This window comes from Gekko japonicus, unplaced genomic scaffold (assembly GCF_001447785.1).
Source record: "Gekko japonicus isolate JY-2015 unplaced genomic scaffold, Gekko_japonicus_V1.1 scaffold3508, whole genome shotgun sequence".
In the NCBI taxonomy this organism is placed as follows: domain Eukaryota; kingdom Metazoa; phylum Chordata; class Lepidosauria; order Squamata; family Gekkonidae; genus Gekko; species Gekko japonicus.
In genome coordinates, this window is record NW_015165343.1 from 36,053 (window position 1) to 53,842 (window position 17,790).

Genomic DNA, 17,790 nt, shown 5'->3' on the forward strand with positions numbered 1-17,790 from the left:
GGGAACGCGCAGATCTGCCCTCGCAGAGGAGGGAGAGCTTGTACCTGAAGGCGGGCTGGGGGGGGGGCTCTGCAATTTACCTGGCTGCTTCTTCCTCCTCGTGGCCCGACTGAGGGCTGCTGGGAGCAGGGGGCGGGGCTTGTTGCATGTGCCCGCCCCCTGGGCTCCTTACTGCTGGAGCTCCGCTCCTTTGCGCTCCCGCAGGACATGACCCCTGCTCTTAACCCTTTTCCTCCCAGATCCTCTTGTATGCAGAGTTACAAAAGCCGACATCTTCTTTCTTCCTATGTTCGATTTGAGTCTGGCGGCACCTTATAGATGACAAAAGGGTTTGAGATGATGAGCTTTCAAAAGTCAAGCCTCCCTTTGTCAGGTCCCCCGAAATTCTTCTGGGTCTCTCAGGCGTAACCAGATCCGAATCCAGCCCTTCTACCACAGACCCACACAGCTTTGCTCTGAAAACCCTCTTGCCACGATCATGTTTGCGTCTCGCCGTGGAGGGGAGTAGGTGACTCCGCCGGCTTGGGACGGTTCCCCCCCCCACGCCGTGACTCGTTTCCTCCTTTCCTTCAGGTGCCTCAGGCCCCCATGAACAAGGAGGACTTCACCCTCGTGCAGCGCCGCGGAGTCGGTCTCTCTCCGGAGACGGCCGCCCAGTACACGGAGCTCGTGAAACTGATGAGGCAGCAATACGAGGTTAGCAGGCTTGGGGCGGGCTTTGGAGGCGATGCGGGGCTCGGGGGGGGCGGAAGAGCTGGGAGCGTGAAGCGCGAAGATGCCTTGGCCTCCCCTTGCGGGAAGAGGCCCACCGAACGTGATGCGGAGCAGGCATGGATCGCCCCGCTGGGCCTCATCATCATCGTCTCTCATCTTCAAGTAGTCTAGCAGTACCGTAGAAGCCAGAAAGATATTTCAGGATATAAGTTTTCGGCAAATTATTATTCGGTACAAACTATTATTCGGTACAGCATCGACTCTCCAAAGCCCATGCCCCGAAAATTATGTTGGTCTTTAAGGCAATGCTTCTCCAAGCTGTGGAGTCCCACGAGCACAAATTCTACTCTGCGAGGTGCCGGCATTAAAGTTGTGAGCGGGTGATTTGGCTGCTGCATTAAGGTCCTGGTCACACGTGCCGGAAAATGCAGGGGGGGGGGAAGCGAGGCTATTGGTGCTCGCAGTAATTTGACCCGCCGCTTTGCATTCCGACGCGACGGTGAGTGAAGCGGGTGGTATTCCTCGCAGCCGGCTTCCAGTGCACTTCATCCAGGAACCAGTGACGCGATTGGAGCGCGCCGGAACGATCACACCGGCAACTCCGTCCCCGGCCCGTCGCAACCTTGTTTGATAGTGGACTTTCCGTGGTTGTTTTTTACTCCACTTCTTTGGATGACTGCTACGGGTTGCCGACGGGTGCAGGACGCTGGCCAGATGTGTCCGTTTGATCGCGCCGGTAAAATCCGGCCGCCGTTTGTGAGTATCCCGCAGCAAATTCGGCGTGTGACCGGGGCCTAAATCAGTTTGGAAATTGGATTGGGAAATTGGAAATTAGTCTGCTCTGGAAAGCCCTCCTTCTTGAGTGAAGGCAAAAATATGCGAGCCAGAGGCTAAAAGACTGTGAGCTGGCTCACACTGACTCAGCTTAGAGGGAACACTGTCCTACTGCAGCATAAGACAACTGTCCTCTGAAAACAGTGTTTGGCTTTCGGTTGTCCTTTCTCTGCCGAAACGGTCTCTTGCTGGGTGCTGGGGGAAGTTAACTGGGGAGGGTCTTGCAGCCTTCTTGCTCTGCCTGTGACTTCCAAGAGGCCTCCGGCAGGCCCTCGTGGGGGTGGGGGGTGGTAGGCTGGATTAGACCTTTCCACGAGGGCTCTTAGGGCCCGACGAGACAAGGGAAGGCGAAGAGCCACGACTGTCCCGTGCCTGTCTGCTGCCCACATGGCTTCTCTCTCTTCGTTATTCCAGATGTGCATGAATTATTCCGGGCAGTTCACCCATTTGGGAAACATCGCAGAAACCACCAAGTAAGCCTGCATGTCGGTCACGTTACCGCTACATCTCCATTCCCCACTATGCTCCCTCTTCATTTCTTTTTGTATGCCAAATATGAATGCGGACAAGCCACTCTAAACCACTTGTTGCCTATTTGGGACTTTCTCTTGATCCTCTCATGGCTCAGTGGAAAAGCCTCTGCTTGACATGCAGAAGGTCCCAGGTTCAATCTGGGCAACTCCGGTTGAAAGGACCAGGCAGGAGGTGATGGGAAGGACCTCTGCCTGAGACCCTGGAGAGCTGCTGCCAGTTTGAGTAGGCAATACTGCCCTTGATGGGCCAAGGGTCTGATTCAGTATAAATCAGTGTCATGTATTGGGGGAGGGCCTTATGGCATAGCTGCATGCAGAAGGTCCCAGGTTCAGTCCCCGGCATCTCCAGTTAAAAGGACCAGGCAAGAGGGGATGAGAAAGACCTTGATCTGAGACCCTGGCTCACTGGGAGAGCCTCTGCTTGGCCAGCGGAAGGTCCCAGGTTCAATCCCCGGCATCTCCAGTGAAAAGGACCAGGCAGGAGGGGATGGGAGAGACCTTGACCTGAGACCCTGGCTCAGTGGCAGAGCCTCTGCTTGGCATGCAGAAGGTCCCCGGTTCAATCCCCGGCATCTCCAGTGAAAAGGACCAGGCAGGAGAGGATGGGAAAGACCTTGACCTGAGACCCTGGCTCAGTTGCAGAGCCTCTGCTTGGCATGCAGAAGGTCCCAGGTTCAATCCCCGGCACCTCCAGTTAAAAAGGACCAGGCAGGAGGGGATGGGAGAGACCTTGACCTGAGACCCTGGCTCAGTGGTAGAGCCTCTGCTTGGCATGCAGAAGGTCCCAGGTTCAATCCCCGGCATCTCCAGTTAAAAAGGACCAGGCAGGAGGGGATGGGAGAGACTTTGACCTGAGACCCTGGCTCAGTGGCAGAGCCTCTGCTTGGCATGCAGAAGGTCCCAGGTTCAATCCCCGGCACCTCCAGTTAAAAAGGACCAGGCAGGAGGGGATGGGAGAGACTTTGACCTGAGACCCTGGCTCAGTGGCAGAGCCTCTGCTTGGCATGCAGAAGGTCCCAGGTTCAGTCCCCGGCATCTCCAGCGAAAAGGACCAGGCATGAGGGGATGGGAAAGACCTTGACCTGAGACCCTGGCTCAGTGGCAGAGCCTCTGCTTGACATGCAGAAGGTCCCAGGTTCAATCCCCGGCACCTCCAGTTAAAAAGGACCAGGCAGGAGGGGATGGGAGAGACCTTGACCTGAGACCCTGGCTCAGTGGTAGAGCCTCTGCTTGGCATGCAGAAGGTCCCAGGTTCAATCCCCGGCATCTCCAGTGAAAAGGACCAGGCAGGAGAGGATGGGAAAGACCTTGACCTGAGACCCTGGCTCAGTGGCAGAGCCTCTGCTTGGCATGCACGAGGTCCCAGGTTCAATCCCCAGCATCTCCAGTTCAAAGAACCAGGCAGGAGGTGATGGGAACGACCTTGACCTGAGACCCTGGCTCAGTGGCAGAGCCTCTGCTTGGCATGCAGGAGGTCCCAGGTTCAGTCCCCGGCATCTCCAGCGAAAAGGACCAGGCAGGAGGTGACGGGGAAGACCTTGACCTGAGACCCTTGAGAGCCGCTGCCAGTCTGAGTAGACAAGACTGATTCAGTATAAGGCAGCTCCATGTGTGTTCACGTGACCCCCTCATCTAGAAAAAGGACGTTTATAACCTATTATATGCACCATTCCCCGTAGCTATTTCATCAGAGTTTCTAATCCCCCCCCCCCCTTTTAGGTCAGTATATTAACCATGATCCACAGAGCTTTTTAGGTGTATGCCATCTGCTCCCCACCTTGTAGTGGAGCCTGCCTTGTCTTCTCCCAAGATAGCCGGATTTTCCTGGCTTGGGAGCAGACTACCAGTCGCCAGGGCTCCTTTCCACACCTGGTTTGCCGCCAAGTACTCGCTGCCTCACGGGCAAAACAGCCAGCATTGTAGGCACCCAGTTGGTACACTCTCTCCTTCCTCTGCCGGTCTACGGAGGCCTCTGTTGCTAATTGTCCATCGGATCTCATCTGTACATTGTATATTGTGCCAAAGGTAATGGGATGACTGCATCGGTTCCATTCTCAGAAACAGCCTGTTTACGGTGCAGCGCAGCACACACTTAGCAGTGAGTCTTCGTCAGGGGTCATTTCATAGAAAAAGAGGTGCCGGGGCTCATTAGCATAACTCATCAGCATAACATATTTGCATATGCCACACCCCCTGACATCACTGGAAGTGTGTCAGAAGGCAACACCCACTGCTCAGGCTCCACTGGAGTGTTTTGGATTGCTCGCTATGGGAGGGGGGAAACGTGCAGATCTGCCCTCACAGAGGAGGGAGAGCTTGTACCTGAATAAGCCTTGGTCTTAAAGGTGCCACTGGACTCTTTTGGGTTGCTAGCTATGGGGGGGGAATGCACAGATCTTTGCAGGAAGGAAGGAAGGAGGGAAAGAAAGAGAAGGAAAGAAGGCGGGAAAGAAAGAGGGAGAGAAGGAAAGGAGGGAAAGAAAGAAAGAACGAGGGAGAGAAGGAAAGAAGGAGGGAAAGAAAGAGGGAGAGAAGGAAAGAAGAAGGGAAAGAAAGAGAAGGAAAAAAGGACAGAAAGAAAGGGAAGGAAAGAAGGAGGGAAAGAAAGAAAGAGGGCAAACGGGGAGGAAAGCTCTCCCACCCCTCGATCAAGCCCCCGCCAGCCCCCCACAGCTCCCTCACCCCATCATCAATGCCCCGCCCTCCCATGGCCCACCCCCCGATTAAGCGCCCGCTGCCACCGTGTACCAGCCAGGTGCCAGGAAAGGTGGGCAGCGGAGCTCTGGAGGCCTTCCCCGGGCTCTGTGCCTTGGCGTGTGTGTTGGGGTGGGGGTGCTCTGCAGCTTACCTGGCTGCTTCTTGCTCCTTGTGACCCGGGGCTGCTGGGAGCAGGGGGTGGGGCTTGTTGCATGTGCCCGCCCCCTGGGCTCTTTACTGCCGGAGCTTCGCTCCTGTGCGCTCCCGCAGGCAATGACCCCTGACGTACCAGCGGACAGGCGCTGTACTGGCTCATAACCACGTAGGCACAGCATGCTTATGAACTTAGCTACAGAGGTCCGTAACAGAATCTCTTAACTGGGTACCTCTTCTGGTCTCCCGCTCTTCAGGTTCGAGAAGATGGCTGAAGACTGCAGAAAGAACATGGAGACCCTGAAGCAAGCCCACGCCAAGGGGTTCCCGCTGCCCAGATATCATTATGAGCAGCGGACTTTCAGCGTGATCAAGTGCGTGAGCTGTTGACTTCGGCGGTTTGCCCCCTGTTGAATATCAGCGGCTTTCTGCTTGGTCTGTTCTAGACCGGTTCTTAAGCCTTTCCCGTGGCCTGTGGCTTCTGGGAGTCTCGTTAAAGTGCAAAAGGGAACCCAGCCAAGGTTTCTTAAAGGATTCGAGCTGGTTTCGAGCCTCACCTTTTCCTCAGGGTAGTGTTTCTTGTACAAACACAGACCTGTCCGGGCATGTAAACTAAGAACAGAACATAAGAGAAGCCAGTGTCGGCTCAGGCCAGTGGCCCATCCAGTCCAACACTCTGTGTCACACAGTGGCCAGAAATACCAGGTGCCCTCAGGAGGTCCAGCAGTGGGGCCAGGACACCAGAAGCCCTCCCACTGTTGCCCCCCCCAAGCACCAAGAAGACAGAGCATCCCTTGCCCCAGACATAAGAACATAGGAGAAGCCAATGTTGGATCAGGCCAATGGCCCATCCAGGCCAACACTCTGTGTCACACAGTGGCCAGAAATACCAGGTGCCCTCAGGAGGTCCAGCAGTGGGGCCAGGACACCAGAAGCCCTCCCACTGTTGCCCCCCCCAAGCACCAAGAAGACAGAGCATCCCTTGCCCCAGACATAAGAACATAGGAGAAGCCAATGTTGGATCAGGCCAATGGCCCATCCAGGCCAACACTCTGTGTCACACGGTGGCCAGAAATACCAGGTGCCCTCAGGAGGTCCAGCAGTGGGGCCAGGACACTAGAAGCCCTCCCACTGTTGCCCCCCCCCAAGCACCAAGAATACCGAGCATCCCTTGCCCCAGCCTGAGAGTTCCTCTCTATACCTTGTGGCTAATAACCACTGATGGACCTCTGATCCATACATACATCCAATTCCCTTTTGAAGCCATCCATGCCTGTAGCGGCCGCCACCTTCTGTGGCAGTGAGTTCCACGTGTTAATCACTCTTTGGGTGACGAAGGACTTCCTTTTATCTGCTCTAACCCGACTGCTCAGCAATTTCATGGAGCGCCCACAAGTTCTTGTCTTGTGAGAAAGGGAGAAAAGGACGTCTTTCTCTGCCTGCTCTATCCCATGCATAACCCTGGCGATCAGTGGTGTGACAGAGGTCGCAGCCAGATCGCCCTCACTTCCCCCCCCACGCATAACCTTCTAAACCTCGATCACGCCACCTCTCAGCCGTCATTTCTCCAAGCTAAAGAGCCCCAAGCTCTTTAACCTTTCTTCAGAAGGAAAGTGTTCCAACCCTTTTATCAAACTCTTAAAACGGCTTTTTCAAAAAAGCAGCGTGGATAGGTGGAGGGGATTCCCCAGTAGGTGAAAGAGGATCCGTTTAGTGAGAACCAGTGTTCCCTCTAAGCTGAGTTAGCGTGAGTTAGCTCACCGTTTTTAGCCTCCGGCTCACACATTCTTGTCTTCGCTCAGGGAGGAGGGCTCCAGAGCAAACTAAGTTATGCAGTAGCCAAATCGCTCGCTCACAACTTTAATGCCAGTAGCTCACAAAGTAGGATTTTTGCTCACAGGACTCCACAGCTTAGAGGGAACATTGGCTGAGAACCCTTGTTCCTCTGCTGGCGCAGGACAATCAAAGGCCAAGGGTGACCAAACTGGTGGCCCATAGGCCAAATCGGGCACCCCATCCACTCTACCAAATTTTAATCAAGTTGTTGTAAAAAAAGTTTTGCCTTTGTGCAGGGTTTGTTGGGTGGAGCTGGCCGCCCTCTACTGGAGGCGGGGTGCTGGTGCAGATGGATTTTTAATCCGATCCAACAGACTCGTTGTATTCTACAAAGCGGGGTGGACAGTGTAATTCAAGCCTTTCAACGTCATTTGGTGTTTGGTTGAAAAGAACGCATTCTAGACGTCGGCTGAATTGGGTGTGGGGTTTTTTTTTTTTGTTCCTTTCAGGATCTTTCCAGAACTGAACAGCAATGATATGGTTCTTTCTGTAGTGAAAGCAATCAACCTGCCAGCGCCTCCCGGTAAAACAGCCAGTCGTTCCTGTTTTGGGGGGAGGTGGGGGGAAGGAGGGAACCCTCTTGTTGCCATGACAACAGATGGCTGGAAAGGGGAGGGCTGGGGGGTCAGAATTGGGTGGTGGGTGGTTCCTGAGATGGGGGGAGGTATCTGATTGGCACAATTTGGAGTGAGATACTAGAGGGAAATTTATTCCGATCACGCAAGACAGTTCGTACGTTCGCTCCAAAAATGAAGGATTTCCCCCCAAAGGAAACGGAAAAGAAAAAGAAGAAGAGATTGGATTTATACCCCGCCCTTCACTACCCAAAGGAGCGGCTTACAAACTCCTTTCCCTCCCCCCTCCCCACAACAGACACCCTGTGAGTTAGGTGGGGCTGAGAGAGCTCTGACAGACACTGCTCTTTTTCAAGAACAGCTCTGCCAGAACTATGGCTTGCCCAAGGTCATCCAGCAGGTGCAAGCGGAGGAGTGGGGAATCAAACCCAGTTCTCCCAGGGAATCAAACCCAGTCCGCGCAGTTAGCCACTACACCAAAAGTTTAATCGCTGGTACAAAACCAAGTCCCTCCCTTAACATCTGCTTTTCAGTGAATCCCACCCCCTCTGTTACCTTCACTTCTCTCTTGAGCGGGGTGGGGTGGGGTATGTGCTATATACACAAACATGTACATGTATCGCTCTTCCTTTCCTTCCATCATAGAATCATAGAGCTGGAAGGGGTCTCCAGGGTCATCTAGTCCAACCCCCTGCACAAGGCAGGAAATTCACAAATACCTCCCCCCACACACACCCGCAGTGACCCCTCTTCCACGCCCAGAAGATGACAAAAAAAACCCTCCAGGATTGCTTCCTGACCTTAACGTGGCAATCAGCATTTTCCTGGGTGTGTAAAAAAGGCCCACAAGAACTGAGCACTGAGGCAAACCTTCCTGCCCTCCCTCTCACAATCGGCCTCAGTTCGCAGAATCCGCATTGCTGTCATACGGCCATCTAGCCTCTTTTTGAAAACCTCCAAGGGAGGAGAGCCCACCAGTTCCCGAGGAAGCCCTGTTCCACTGAGGAACCACTCTGTCATCTCGCTGACCAAGTAAATTCTGGTATCTCCAAACACTATGTTGCTGTCTTGGCTTACGTATTTCACTCTTCTTTTTCAGGCGTGGCTCCTAACGATATTGACGCTTTTGTGCGCTTTGAGTTCCCTTACCCCAACGCGGTGAGTTTGGGTAACTTCAAACACTGCTCTCTTCCCCCCCCCCTTCCAAGCAGCCAATCGGAATTTCCCTGCTTCTGTGTATGCAACGAAATAGACCTGTTTCGTATCAGGCACGATAGAAGGTACAGGAAAGTATAACACGGGGGGAGGGGGCTGTGAGACCCTCCAAGCGGCAGTTGGGAGGTCCGGTTCTAGCACCTACTGTATTATTGTTAATTGGTTTTAGCATTGTTTTAAATGTTCTAATTGTTTTACTGTAAACAGGGCTATTTTGGGGCGGAACGCACAGGAACGGCGTTCCGGCTGGCTTCAGAGTTGGCCACGCCCACTACAGCCAAAACCTCTGCATGCGTGGCTACAGAGGGAAGGCCTGGGGAGCAACACCCTCCCCCCCCCCCGGTGACTCCAAGGTGGGCGGGCGGGGGGGGGCCCTGGAAGGATCGTGGAAGCATTTAAATGCCTCCCCGTACCTTCCCTGGCCTGTCCAAGGGCCGGCTTGCCTGGTCTCCCCGCAGCCGTGGGGCGCCCGGGCAAGCCAAGGGAAGGCATGGGGGTGTGGCCTAATAAGCTGTGCTGTCAGGGGTGTGGCCTAATAGGCTAATGAGTTTCTGCTGTTGGGTGTGGCCTATTGTGCTAATGAGTTCCTGCTGGGCCCCTTTCTACCAAAAAAGCCCTGACTGTAAATATACGCTGATTTTATGTAAGCCGCCCCGAGCCGGGAGGGCGGGGTAGAAATTTGGGAAACAAATAAAATAAATAAACTCTCTCTCTCGCACTGTCCTCGCAGGAGGAAGCGCAGAAGGACAAGACCAACGTGGTCAAAAATTCCAACTCCCCCGGTAAGTACCCGGGCACGGCCTGTCGGCCACATCAGGAAGAAGAGCGTGAGCTCGCTGTGGACCCTCCTTCCGCAGAAATCCCACCCCTGGAAGAGAGGAAGAGCTGCAGTCCAGACGTCTGATATAATGCTGCGCAGCACCCAGCTATATCGGTGGCTCTTGTCTGGACGGCCCAAGCGAGCGAGATCCTGTCCGAGCTCAGAAGCTAAGCAGGGTCGGTCCTAGGGGGTGTAAGGGGACCACCAGTAGAGTCCAGGGCAATGTTCCCTCTAAGCTATGGAGCCCTGTGAGCAAAAAATCTACTTTGTAAGCTACCAGCATTAAAGTTATGAGCAGGTGAGTTGTCTCCTGCATAAATTAGTTTGCTCTGAAGCCATCCTCCCTGAGCTAAGACACAAATGTGTGAGCCAGCAGCTAAAAAACTGTGAGCTAGCTCACACTAACTCAGCTTAGAGGGAACACTGGTCCAGGGTTTCTCCGCAGAGGCAGGCAGTGGCAAACCACACCCCTGCCTTGATCTCGCCCTGATCTGGACAGCCCAGGCTCACCTGGTCTCATCAGATCGGGAAGGGAACTGAAAACAAACCAGCCAGCTATCCTCATGCCCCCGTATAAATCGATGGTGCGACCTCGTCTGGAGTCCTGTGCACAGTTCTGGTCGCCACGCCTCAAAAAGGATATTGTAGCATTGGGGGAAGTGCCGAAAACGGCAACTCGAACGGTCAAAGGGTTGGGACACTTTCCCTACGAAGAAAGGTTAAAGCGCCCGGGGCTCTTTAGCTCGGAGAAACGACGGCCGAGGGGTGACACGATCGAGGTTTACAAGATTACGTGTGGGGTAGAGGAGGTCGGGAAAGACGTCCTTTTCTCTCTTTCTCACAAGAGAAGAACTCCTTGTGGGCACTCCGTGAAATTGCTGAGCGGTCGTCTTAGAATGGATAAAAGGAAGCCCTTCTTCACCCAAGGAGTGATTGACATGTGGAATTCACTGCCACAGGAGGTGGCGGCGGCGGCTACAAGCAGGGACGGCTTCAAGGGGGAAGTGGCCAAAAATACCAGGTGCCCTCAGGAGGTCCAGCAGTGGGGGCCAGAACTCCACAAGCCCTCTCACTGTTGCCCCCCCCCCCAAGCACCAAGAATACAGAGCATCCCTTGCCCCAGACATAAGAACATAAGAGAAGCCAATGTTGGATCAGGCCAATGGCCAAGCCAGGCAAACACTCTGTGTCACACAGTGGTCAAAAAATACCAGTTGCCCGCAGGAGGTCCAGCAGTGGGGCCAGAACTCCACAAGCCCTCCCACTGTCCCCCCACCCCCAAGCACCAAGAATACAGAGCATCCCTGGCCCCAGACCGAGAGTTCCTATCTATACCTTGTGGCTAATAGCCACTGAGGGACCTCTGCTCCGTATGCTTATCCGATTCCCTCCATAGCTTAGAGGGAGCGTGGGCCCTGACTGGGCATAAAGGGTTGCGATGGGCCCCAGGGCAACCTGGCAGCACGGCCGGTGTTGCAGGAAAGCACTGTGAGCGTAAAAGGTGGTGAGGAACCTGGTGGAACTCTCTGGCAGATAACATCAGGGCCCTGCGGGATCTTATGCAAGTCCGCAGGACCCGTAAGGCAGAGGTGTTCCGCCAGGCGTTCGGTTGAGGGCAGCAACAGTTAAACATCATGGCTGGCACCCTACTCGGACCCCCTACTCCTTATAGAGCTCACTCCCCCCACCCTGAATGTGTGAAGCACCCACAGACCAAACATGGGAGGGAGATATGGGGGATACGTTTCTGGGGAATTGTGTATGCGAAAGAGATCTTGGGGTAAGAGTGGACTGTAAACTGAATATGAGCAGTCAAGTGTGACGCAGTGACAAAAAAGGCAAATCCCAGTCTTGGGCTGTATCAAAAGGGCCATAGCATCGAAATCGCAGGAGGTTGTCGCCCCTCTGTATACTGCCTTGGTCAGGCCGCACCTGGAGTCCTGTGTGCCGTTCTGGAGGCCTCCCTTCAAAAAGGAGGTGGGCAAAATCGAGAGGGTGCAAAAGAGAGCGACGAGGATGAGCAGGGGTCTGGAGGCCGAGCCCTACGAGGAAAGGCTGAGGGCCCTGGGAATGTTTCGTTTGGAGAAGAGGAGACTGAGGAGGGACAGGACTGCTCTCTTTAAATCTTTGAAAGGCTGTCATTTGGAGGAGGGCCAGGAGCTGTTTCAGTTGGCGGAGAGGATAGGACCCGAAGCAATGGGTTTAAGTTCCATCCAGAAAGGTATCGGCTGGATATTAGGAAAACCTTTTTCACAGTCAGAGTGGTTCAAAGGTGGAATCAGCTGCCTAGAGAGGTGGTGAGCTCCCCTTCACTGACAGCTTTCAAGAAGAGGCTGGGCGGATATTTGGCAGGGGTGCTCTAGGCTGGTCCTGCACTGGGCAGGGGGTTGGACTAGGTGACCTCTACAGCCCCTTCCAACTCTACGATTCTGTGAGCTACAACATTTTCACCATTTGTTTTAATTGCTGTATGTTGTTGGGCTTGGTTTTATGCTTATGCTTTTGGAGCTCTGTACCTCGCCTTGTGGCACTGCGGTGGCTCAAGTGGTGAAGACGCTGAACTGCAGGCTGTGGAAGGTCAATAGTTCAGCAGTTTGAGACCCGAATGTGCCACATGACGGAGTGAGCTCCCGTCTCTAGTTCCAGCTCCTGCCAACCTAGCAGTTCAAAAGCAAGGAATTGCAAGTAGATAAATAGGTACCACTTTGGTGGGAAGGTAACAGCGTTTCATGTGCCTCGGTGTTTAGTCATAAGAACATAAGAGACACCAATGTTGGATCAGGCCAAAGGCCCATCCAGTCCAACACTCTGTGTCACACAGTGGCCAGAAATACCAGGTGCCCTCAGGAGGTCCACCAGTGGGGCCAGGACATTAGAAGCCCTCCCACTGTTGACCCCCCCCCCAGCACCAAGAAGACAGAGCATCACTTGCCCCAGAGCCCCTATCTATACCTTGTGGCTAAGAGCCACTGATGGACCTCTGCTCCATATGCTTATCTAATTCCCTTTTGAAGCCGTCCATGCTTGTAGCCGCCGCCACTTCCTATGGCAGTGAATTCCAAGTGTTAATCACTCTTTGGGTGAAGAAGGACTTCCTTTTATCCGTTCTAATCCGTTCTAACTCGACCGCTCAGCAATTTCATGGAGCCGGCCACATGACCATGGAAACGTCTTCGGACAGCGCTGGGTCTTCGGCTTTGAAACAGAGATGAGCACCGCAACCCTAGCGTCGGACTCGACTGGCTTTCAAGCAAAGGAACCTTTACCTTTACCTTACCTCGCCTTGAGCCCCACGGCTGTGGGGACGGGCGATTAACCAATGGAATCAAATAAATAAGTAATCTACGGAAAGAGAGGCCTTGAAGCAAGGTGGGCTGTACTCCGCCCACCACTCTGGGGGCTCGGCTGTGGTTCCTCCAGCTCTCGCTCGGCTCACCTTCTGGCTTCTTGCTTCCCTCCACAAAAAAAGACCGCTAGGAAGCTGGAACACCCACACACACATCGCTAAATATCCATTGGCAACACTATTGCAGTATATTTAGCAGCTATTACATATGTATATAGTGCACAAAAGGTCCAAAAGCAGGGTGCGTAGGAGGTCCAAAACCAGTTAACGATGTTCTCCGGAATGACGTATCGTTCCGTGGGGACTTCTTCTGAACGGGGCCATACAAACTCATCATTGGAAGGCTGGAATGCATCCGTCTGGCTTGCCCGTTCTGAATATACTGTGTATAAACATAACCACCTCTGAAATGTCCTTGAAGAAGCTGCTGCTAAATTAATGCATCCAACGATGAGTTTGACAGCAGCACCTGTGAAAGGGATCTGGGTGTTCTGGTTGATCACAAGCAAAACATGAGCCTGCAGTGCGATGTGACTGCGAAGAAAGCTAGTGCAATCTTGGTATACATTAACAAAAGCATCGTGTCCAGATCACGGGAGGTGGTCGTTCCGCTCTGTTCTGCTATGGTCAGGCCTCACCTGGAGTCCTGTGTCCAGTTTTGGGCACCACACTTGAGGAAGGATGTCAACAAGCTCGAGCATGTCCAGAAGAGGGCAACCAGGATGGTGAGAGGGTTGGAATCCAAGTCTTACGAGGAAAGGCTGAAAGAGTTGGGCCTGTTTAGCCTTGGAAAGAGAAGGCTTAGAGGGGACACGATTGCAGTCTTCAAGTATTTGAAGGGCTGTCATGTAGAAGATGGAGCAGATCTATTCTCTCTTGCTCTGGATTGGAAGACTAGATCTAACAGGTGGGAATTACAAGGGAGTCGTTACCAGCTAAATATCAGGAGAAACTTCCTAACTGTCAGAGTGGTTGAGCGGTGGAACAGTCTGCCTCGGGAGGCGGTGGGTGCTCCTTCTCTTGACGTTTTCAAGCGGAGGCTGGACGACCATCTTTCGGGTATGTTGTAGGGCTCTCTTTCGGCTATGCTCCTGCAGAGTGCTGGGGGTCGGACTAGATGACCTTCAAGGTCCCTTCCGACTCTAACATTCTATGATTCTATGATAAATATACTGCAATAGTGTTGCCAATGGATATTTAGCAGGTTTTTCCCCCAGCTTCCTATTGGTCTTTTTTGGTGTATTCAAGCTGCCACCCTCTGTGTATATATCTATTGTCGTCTCCCTCCAACAGAATTCCAAGAGCAGTTCAAGCTGTTTATCAACCGGGGGCACCGCGGCCTCAAGAGAGCCCTGCAGACCAAAGGCATCAAGTTTGAAGTGGTCCATAAAGGGTGAGTGGAAACTGCGCTCTCTGGAGCCGGTTGAGCGGGTTTGAATGTCACAGGCAGGAACTGGGGCGGGGTGGAGGGGCTTTTCTCTCTCTGACACTTCTCTCCGGTCACGACCAACGCTCCCTCGAAGCGGTGGAGTCCTGTGAGCAAAAATTCTACTTTCTGAGCTGCCAGCATGAAAGTTGTGAGCCAGCGGTTTGGCTCCCGCATCAATTAGCTTGCTCTGCAACGTTCCCTCTAAACTGAGTGAGTGTGAGCTAGCTCACAGTTTTTTAGCCTCTGGCTCACACATTTTTGTCTCCACTCAGGAAGGAGGACTCCAGAGCAAACTAATTGATGCAGGAGCCAATTCGTTCGCTCACAACTTTAATGCCCCGAACTCACCAAGTAGGATTTTTGCTCACAAGGCTCCACAGCTTAGAGGGAGCATTGCTCTGGAGCCCTCCTTCCTGAGCCGAGATGGAAATGTGTGAGCCGGAGGCTAAAAAACTGCGAGCTAGCTCACACCAACTCAGCTTAGAGGGAACCAGGGGTCATTTCCTGCGGGAGCACACAGGAGCGGAGCTCCGGCAGTAAGGAGCCCAGGGGGCGGGCACATGCAACAAGCCCCGCCCCCTGCTCCCAGCAGCCCCCAGTCAGGCCACGAGTCGCAAGAAGCAGCCAGGTAAATTGCAGAGCCCCCCCCCCCCGCCGCCCACCTTCAGGTACAAGCTCTCCCTTGTTCGGTCCTGTCTCGCACTTTCCCCCCCCCCCAATAGCTAGCAATCCAAAACAGTCCAGTGGAGCCTGAGTGGTGGGTGTTGCCTTCTGACACACTTCCAGTGATGTCAGGGGGTGTGTTATATGCAAATGAGTTATGCTAATGAGCTCCTGCACCTCTTTTTCTACAAAACGACCCCTGGAGGAAACTCTGGTCACAACCCCATATTTGAATATTGGCTGACAAAGTCATCCGTGTATTCTGCTGTTCAGCTCGGATTCCACATCAGTCATAGTTCTTCACAGCCGGTAACTGACTGAAGGCGAGAGTAATGAGGACTTTTTATGCGGAAACCCGAGCAAAACGTCTGGCCTAGCCAGACCCGAGGCCAACTGGTGAGGTCCACAGGTCTCTGTGGGCAGCTGAAGCATAGCCCGCATAGAAAATGGACCCCTCCCCAAAGGAGAGAATTCTGTCTGCAGGGCCGGAACTCTGAAACCGAAGGGGGCGAGCAGAACCGAATGCGCTCCCAGAGGAGATCAGGGTCCCGCAGAGCCGATCACAGTTCCGCAGGGCCTGTAAAACGGGGCTTGTGGAGCCACCGCCACCTTCCAACAGCTAGGATAAGAAGCCCCTGCTGCCCCTGGAATTTATATTATCTGCTTGTACCAGCCATCAGAAAGGCACCTGAAAGACATTTATTTATTTATTTATTTATTTATTTATTTATTAAATCTCTACCCAGCCCTCCCGCCGAAGTGGCTCAGGGCAGCTTACAAACAATTTAAAACCAACTTACAGTTTAAAACCAGCAAATACAAAAATATAAAAATGTGATTCATACAATTTCAATAGATACAGTAAAGCAAAGTAAATAAATACAGCGGCATCCTGTAATAAAGTGCCAGCGCGGCCCCACCGGAGCAGTCCGTTCTTATTGGAACGCCTGGCGAAACAGCTCCGTTTTCACGGCTCTACGGAACTGCTGGAGGTCCCGTAGAGCTCTGATCTCGTTGGGTAGCTCGCTCCACAGGGTTGGCGCCGCCAGCGAGAATGCCCTGGTTCTAGTTACCGCCAACCTGGCGTCCTTAGGCCCAGGGGGCGCCAGATGGTTTTACATTCCCGATCGCAGTGCTCTCGGGGGAACGTGTGGGGAAAGGCGGTCCCTCAGGTAGGCAGGCCCCTGACCATTTAGGGCTTTAAAGGTCAACACCAGCACCTTGAAGTGAATCTGGAGCGCTATTGGCAGCCAGTGCAACGACTTCAGCACAGGCTGGATGTGCTCCTACCTGGGGAGACCCATCAGCAGCTACAGCAGACCTGGGAGCCAGCCATGGGGGTAGGGTTGCCAAATCTAATTTACTCACCGGTGGGGGAGCATCTTCTCGCTCCGGGAGCTGGCTGGGGATGTGCGCGCGCGCAAAGTGCGCACGCGCCGCCGGAACGTCACCGGAAGTGACGCAAAACGTAGCACGTTGGGGGCGTGGCCAAGATCGTCCAACGATCTGGGCCACGCCCCCAACGTGCCCTACATCATGCATCACCTCTGGTGATGCGGCTTCGGGGGGCGGGTTTCCCCCCGGGGCCGATTTCCGTCGCATCGGAAATCGGGCCCCCCCAGCCCCATTTGGCAACCCCACATGGGGGGGGAGGGAGAGAGCTGACGGTAGCCATCACGAACTCCATAACAGCACACTGGCACTCATCGTGGAATTGTAATCTGTTTTATTTTATTTTTGTAATGTTCTATTGTACTGTTTACATGTTTTGTGCCGATTTTGTATAAGCCACCCTGAGCCGGCCCTGGCTGGGAGGGCGGGGTTCAAATTTGAATGAATGAATGAATGAATAAAAACAAACCTGGGGCTGTGAACGCTGCTGCCCTTTCTCTCCAGAGGGCTCTTCAAGACCGACCGCACGTTGGGAACGGCGCAGCTGAAGCTGGAAGCACTGGAGACAGCTTGTGAGCTCCGGGAGTTCCTGGAGGTGAGGGCCATGTGCAGCCATACCCATGTGCAGCGTCCCGCCGCTACGCCACAGAGGTCAGGCCACCCCCGGAGTCCCGTGCGCCGTTCCGGAGGCCTCGCTTCAAAAAGGATGTGGGCAGAACGGAGCGGGCGCAGAGGAGAGCGACCAGGATGACTGGGGGCCTGGAGGCCGAGCCCAACAAGGAAAGGCTGAGGGACTTCTTGGGAAGGTTCAGTCTGGCGAAGAGGGGGTGGAGTGGGGGGGAACACGTGATGTGATTGGAAAGGCTCTCACTTAAGAAGAGGGCAGGGAGGATAGGACTCACCATCAAGGGTTGAAATTAAGGGCAGGAAGGGACCGGCTGGATCTTAGGAAAAGCTTTTTGGCAGTCCAGAGTCATGCCACAGTGAAATAGTCAGGCCTCGCCTGGAGTCCTGTGTCCAGTTTTGGGCGCCACATTTTAGGAAGGATGTTGACAAGCTCGAGCGTGTCCAGAAGAGGGCAACCAGGAGGGTGAGAGGGTTGGAATCCAAGTCTTACGAGGAAAGGCTGAAAGAGTCGGGTATGTTTAGCTTGGGAAAGAGAAGTCTTAGAGGGGACACGATTGCAGTCTTCAAATATCTGAAGGGTTGCCGTGTAGAAGATGGAGCAGATCTATTCCTACACTCAGGTATAAAAAATCAAAGGCACAGATGTAGAATGGGAGGGACTTGGCTTGACCGCAGCACATGTGAAAGGGATCTGGGTGTTCTGGTTGATCACAAGCTAAACATGAGCCTGCAGTGCGATGTGACTGCAAAGAAAGCTAATGCAATCTTGTTATACATTAACAAAAGCATTGTGTCCAGATCATGGGAGGTGGTAGTTCCGCTCTGTTCTGCTATGGTCAGGCCTCACCTGGAGTCCTGTGTCCAGTTTTGGGCGCCACATTTGAGGAAGGATGCTGACAAGCTCGAGCGTGTCCAGAAGAGGGCAACCACGAGGGTGAGAGGGTTGGAATCCAAGT

At 53.7% G+C, this 17,790-nt stretch overlaps 1 protein-coding gene across 1 annotated transcript in view; it reads left to right on the forward strand.

Annotated features, from left to right (window-relative positions):
* The window catches only part of CC2D1A (coiled-coil and C2 domain containing 1A), a 68,069-nt gene that overhangs the window by 35,384 nt on the left and 14,895 nt on the right, over positions 1 to 17,790 (forward strand). Inside the window, exons 15-22 of the mRNA XM_015410567.1 lie at positions 574 to 696; positions 1,963 to 2,021; positions 5,189 to 5,305; positions 7,217 to 7,290; positions 8,442 to 8,500; positions 9,288 to 9,339; positions 14,017 to 14,116; positions 16,712 to 16,802. Of these exons, the coding sequence (XP_015266053.1) occupies positions 574 to 696; positions 1,963 to 2,021; positions 5,189 to 5,305; positions 7,217 to 7,290; positions 8,442 to 8,500; positions 9,288 to 9,339; positions 14,017 to 14,116; positions 16,712 to 16,802 (675 nt within the window). The remainder of the gene's footprint in view (positions 1 to 573; positions 697 to 1,962; positions 2,022 to 5,188; positions 5,306 to 7,216; positions 7,291 to 8,441; positions 8,501 to 9,287; positions 9,340 to 14,016; positions 14,117 to 16,711; positions 16,803 to 17,790) is intronic.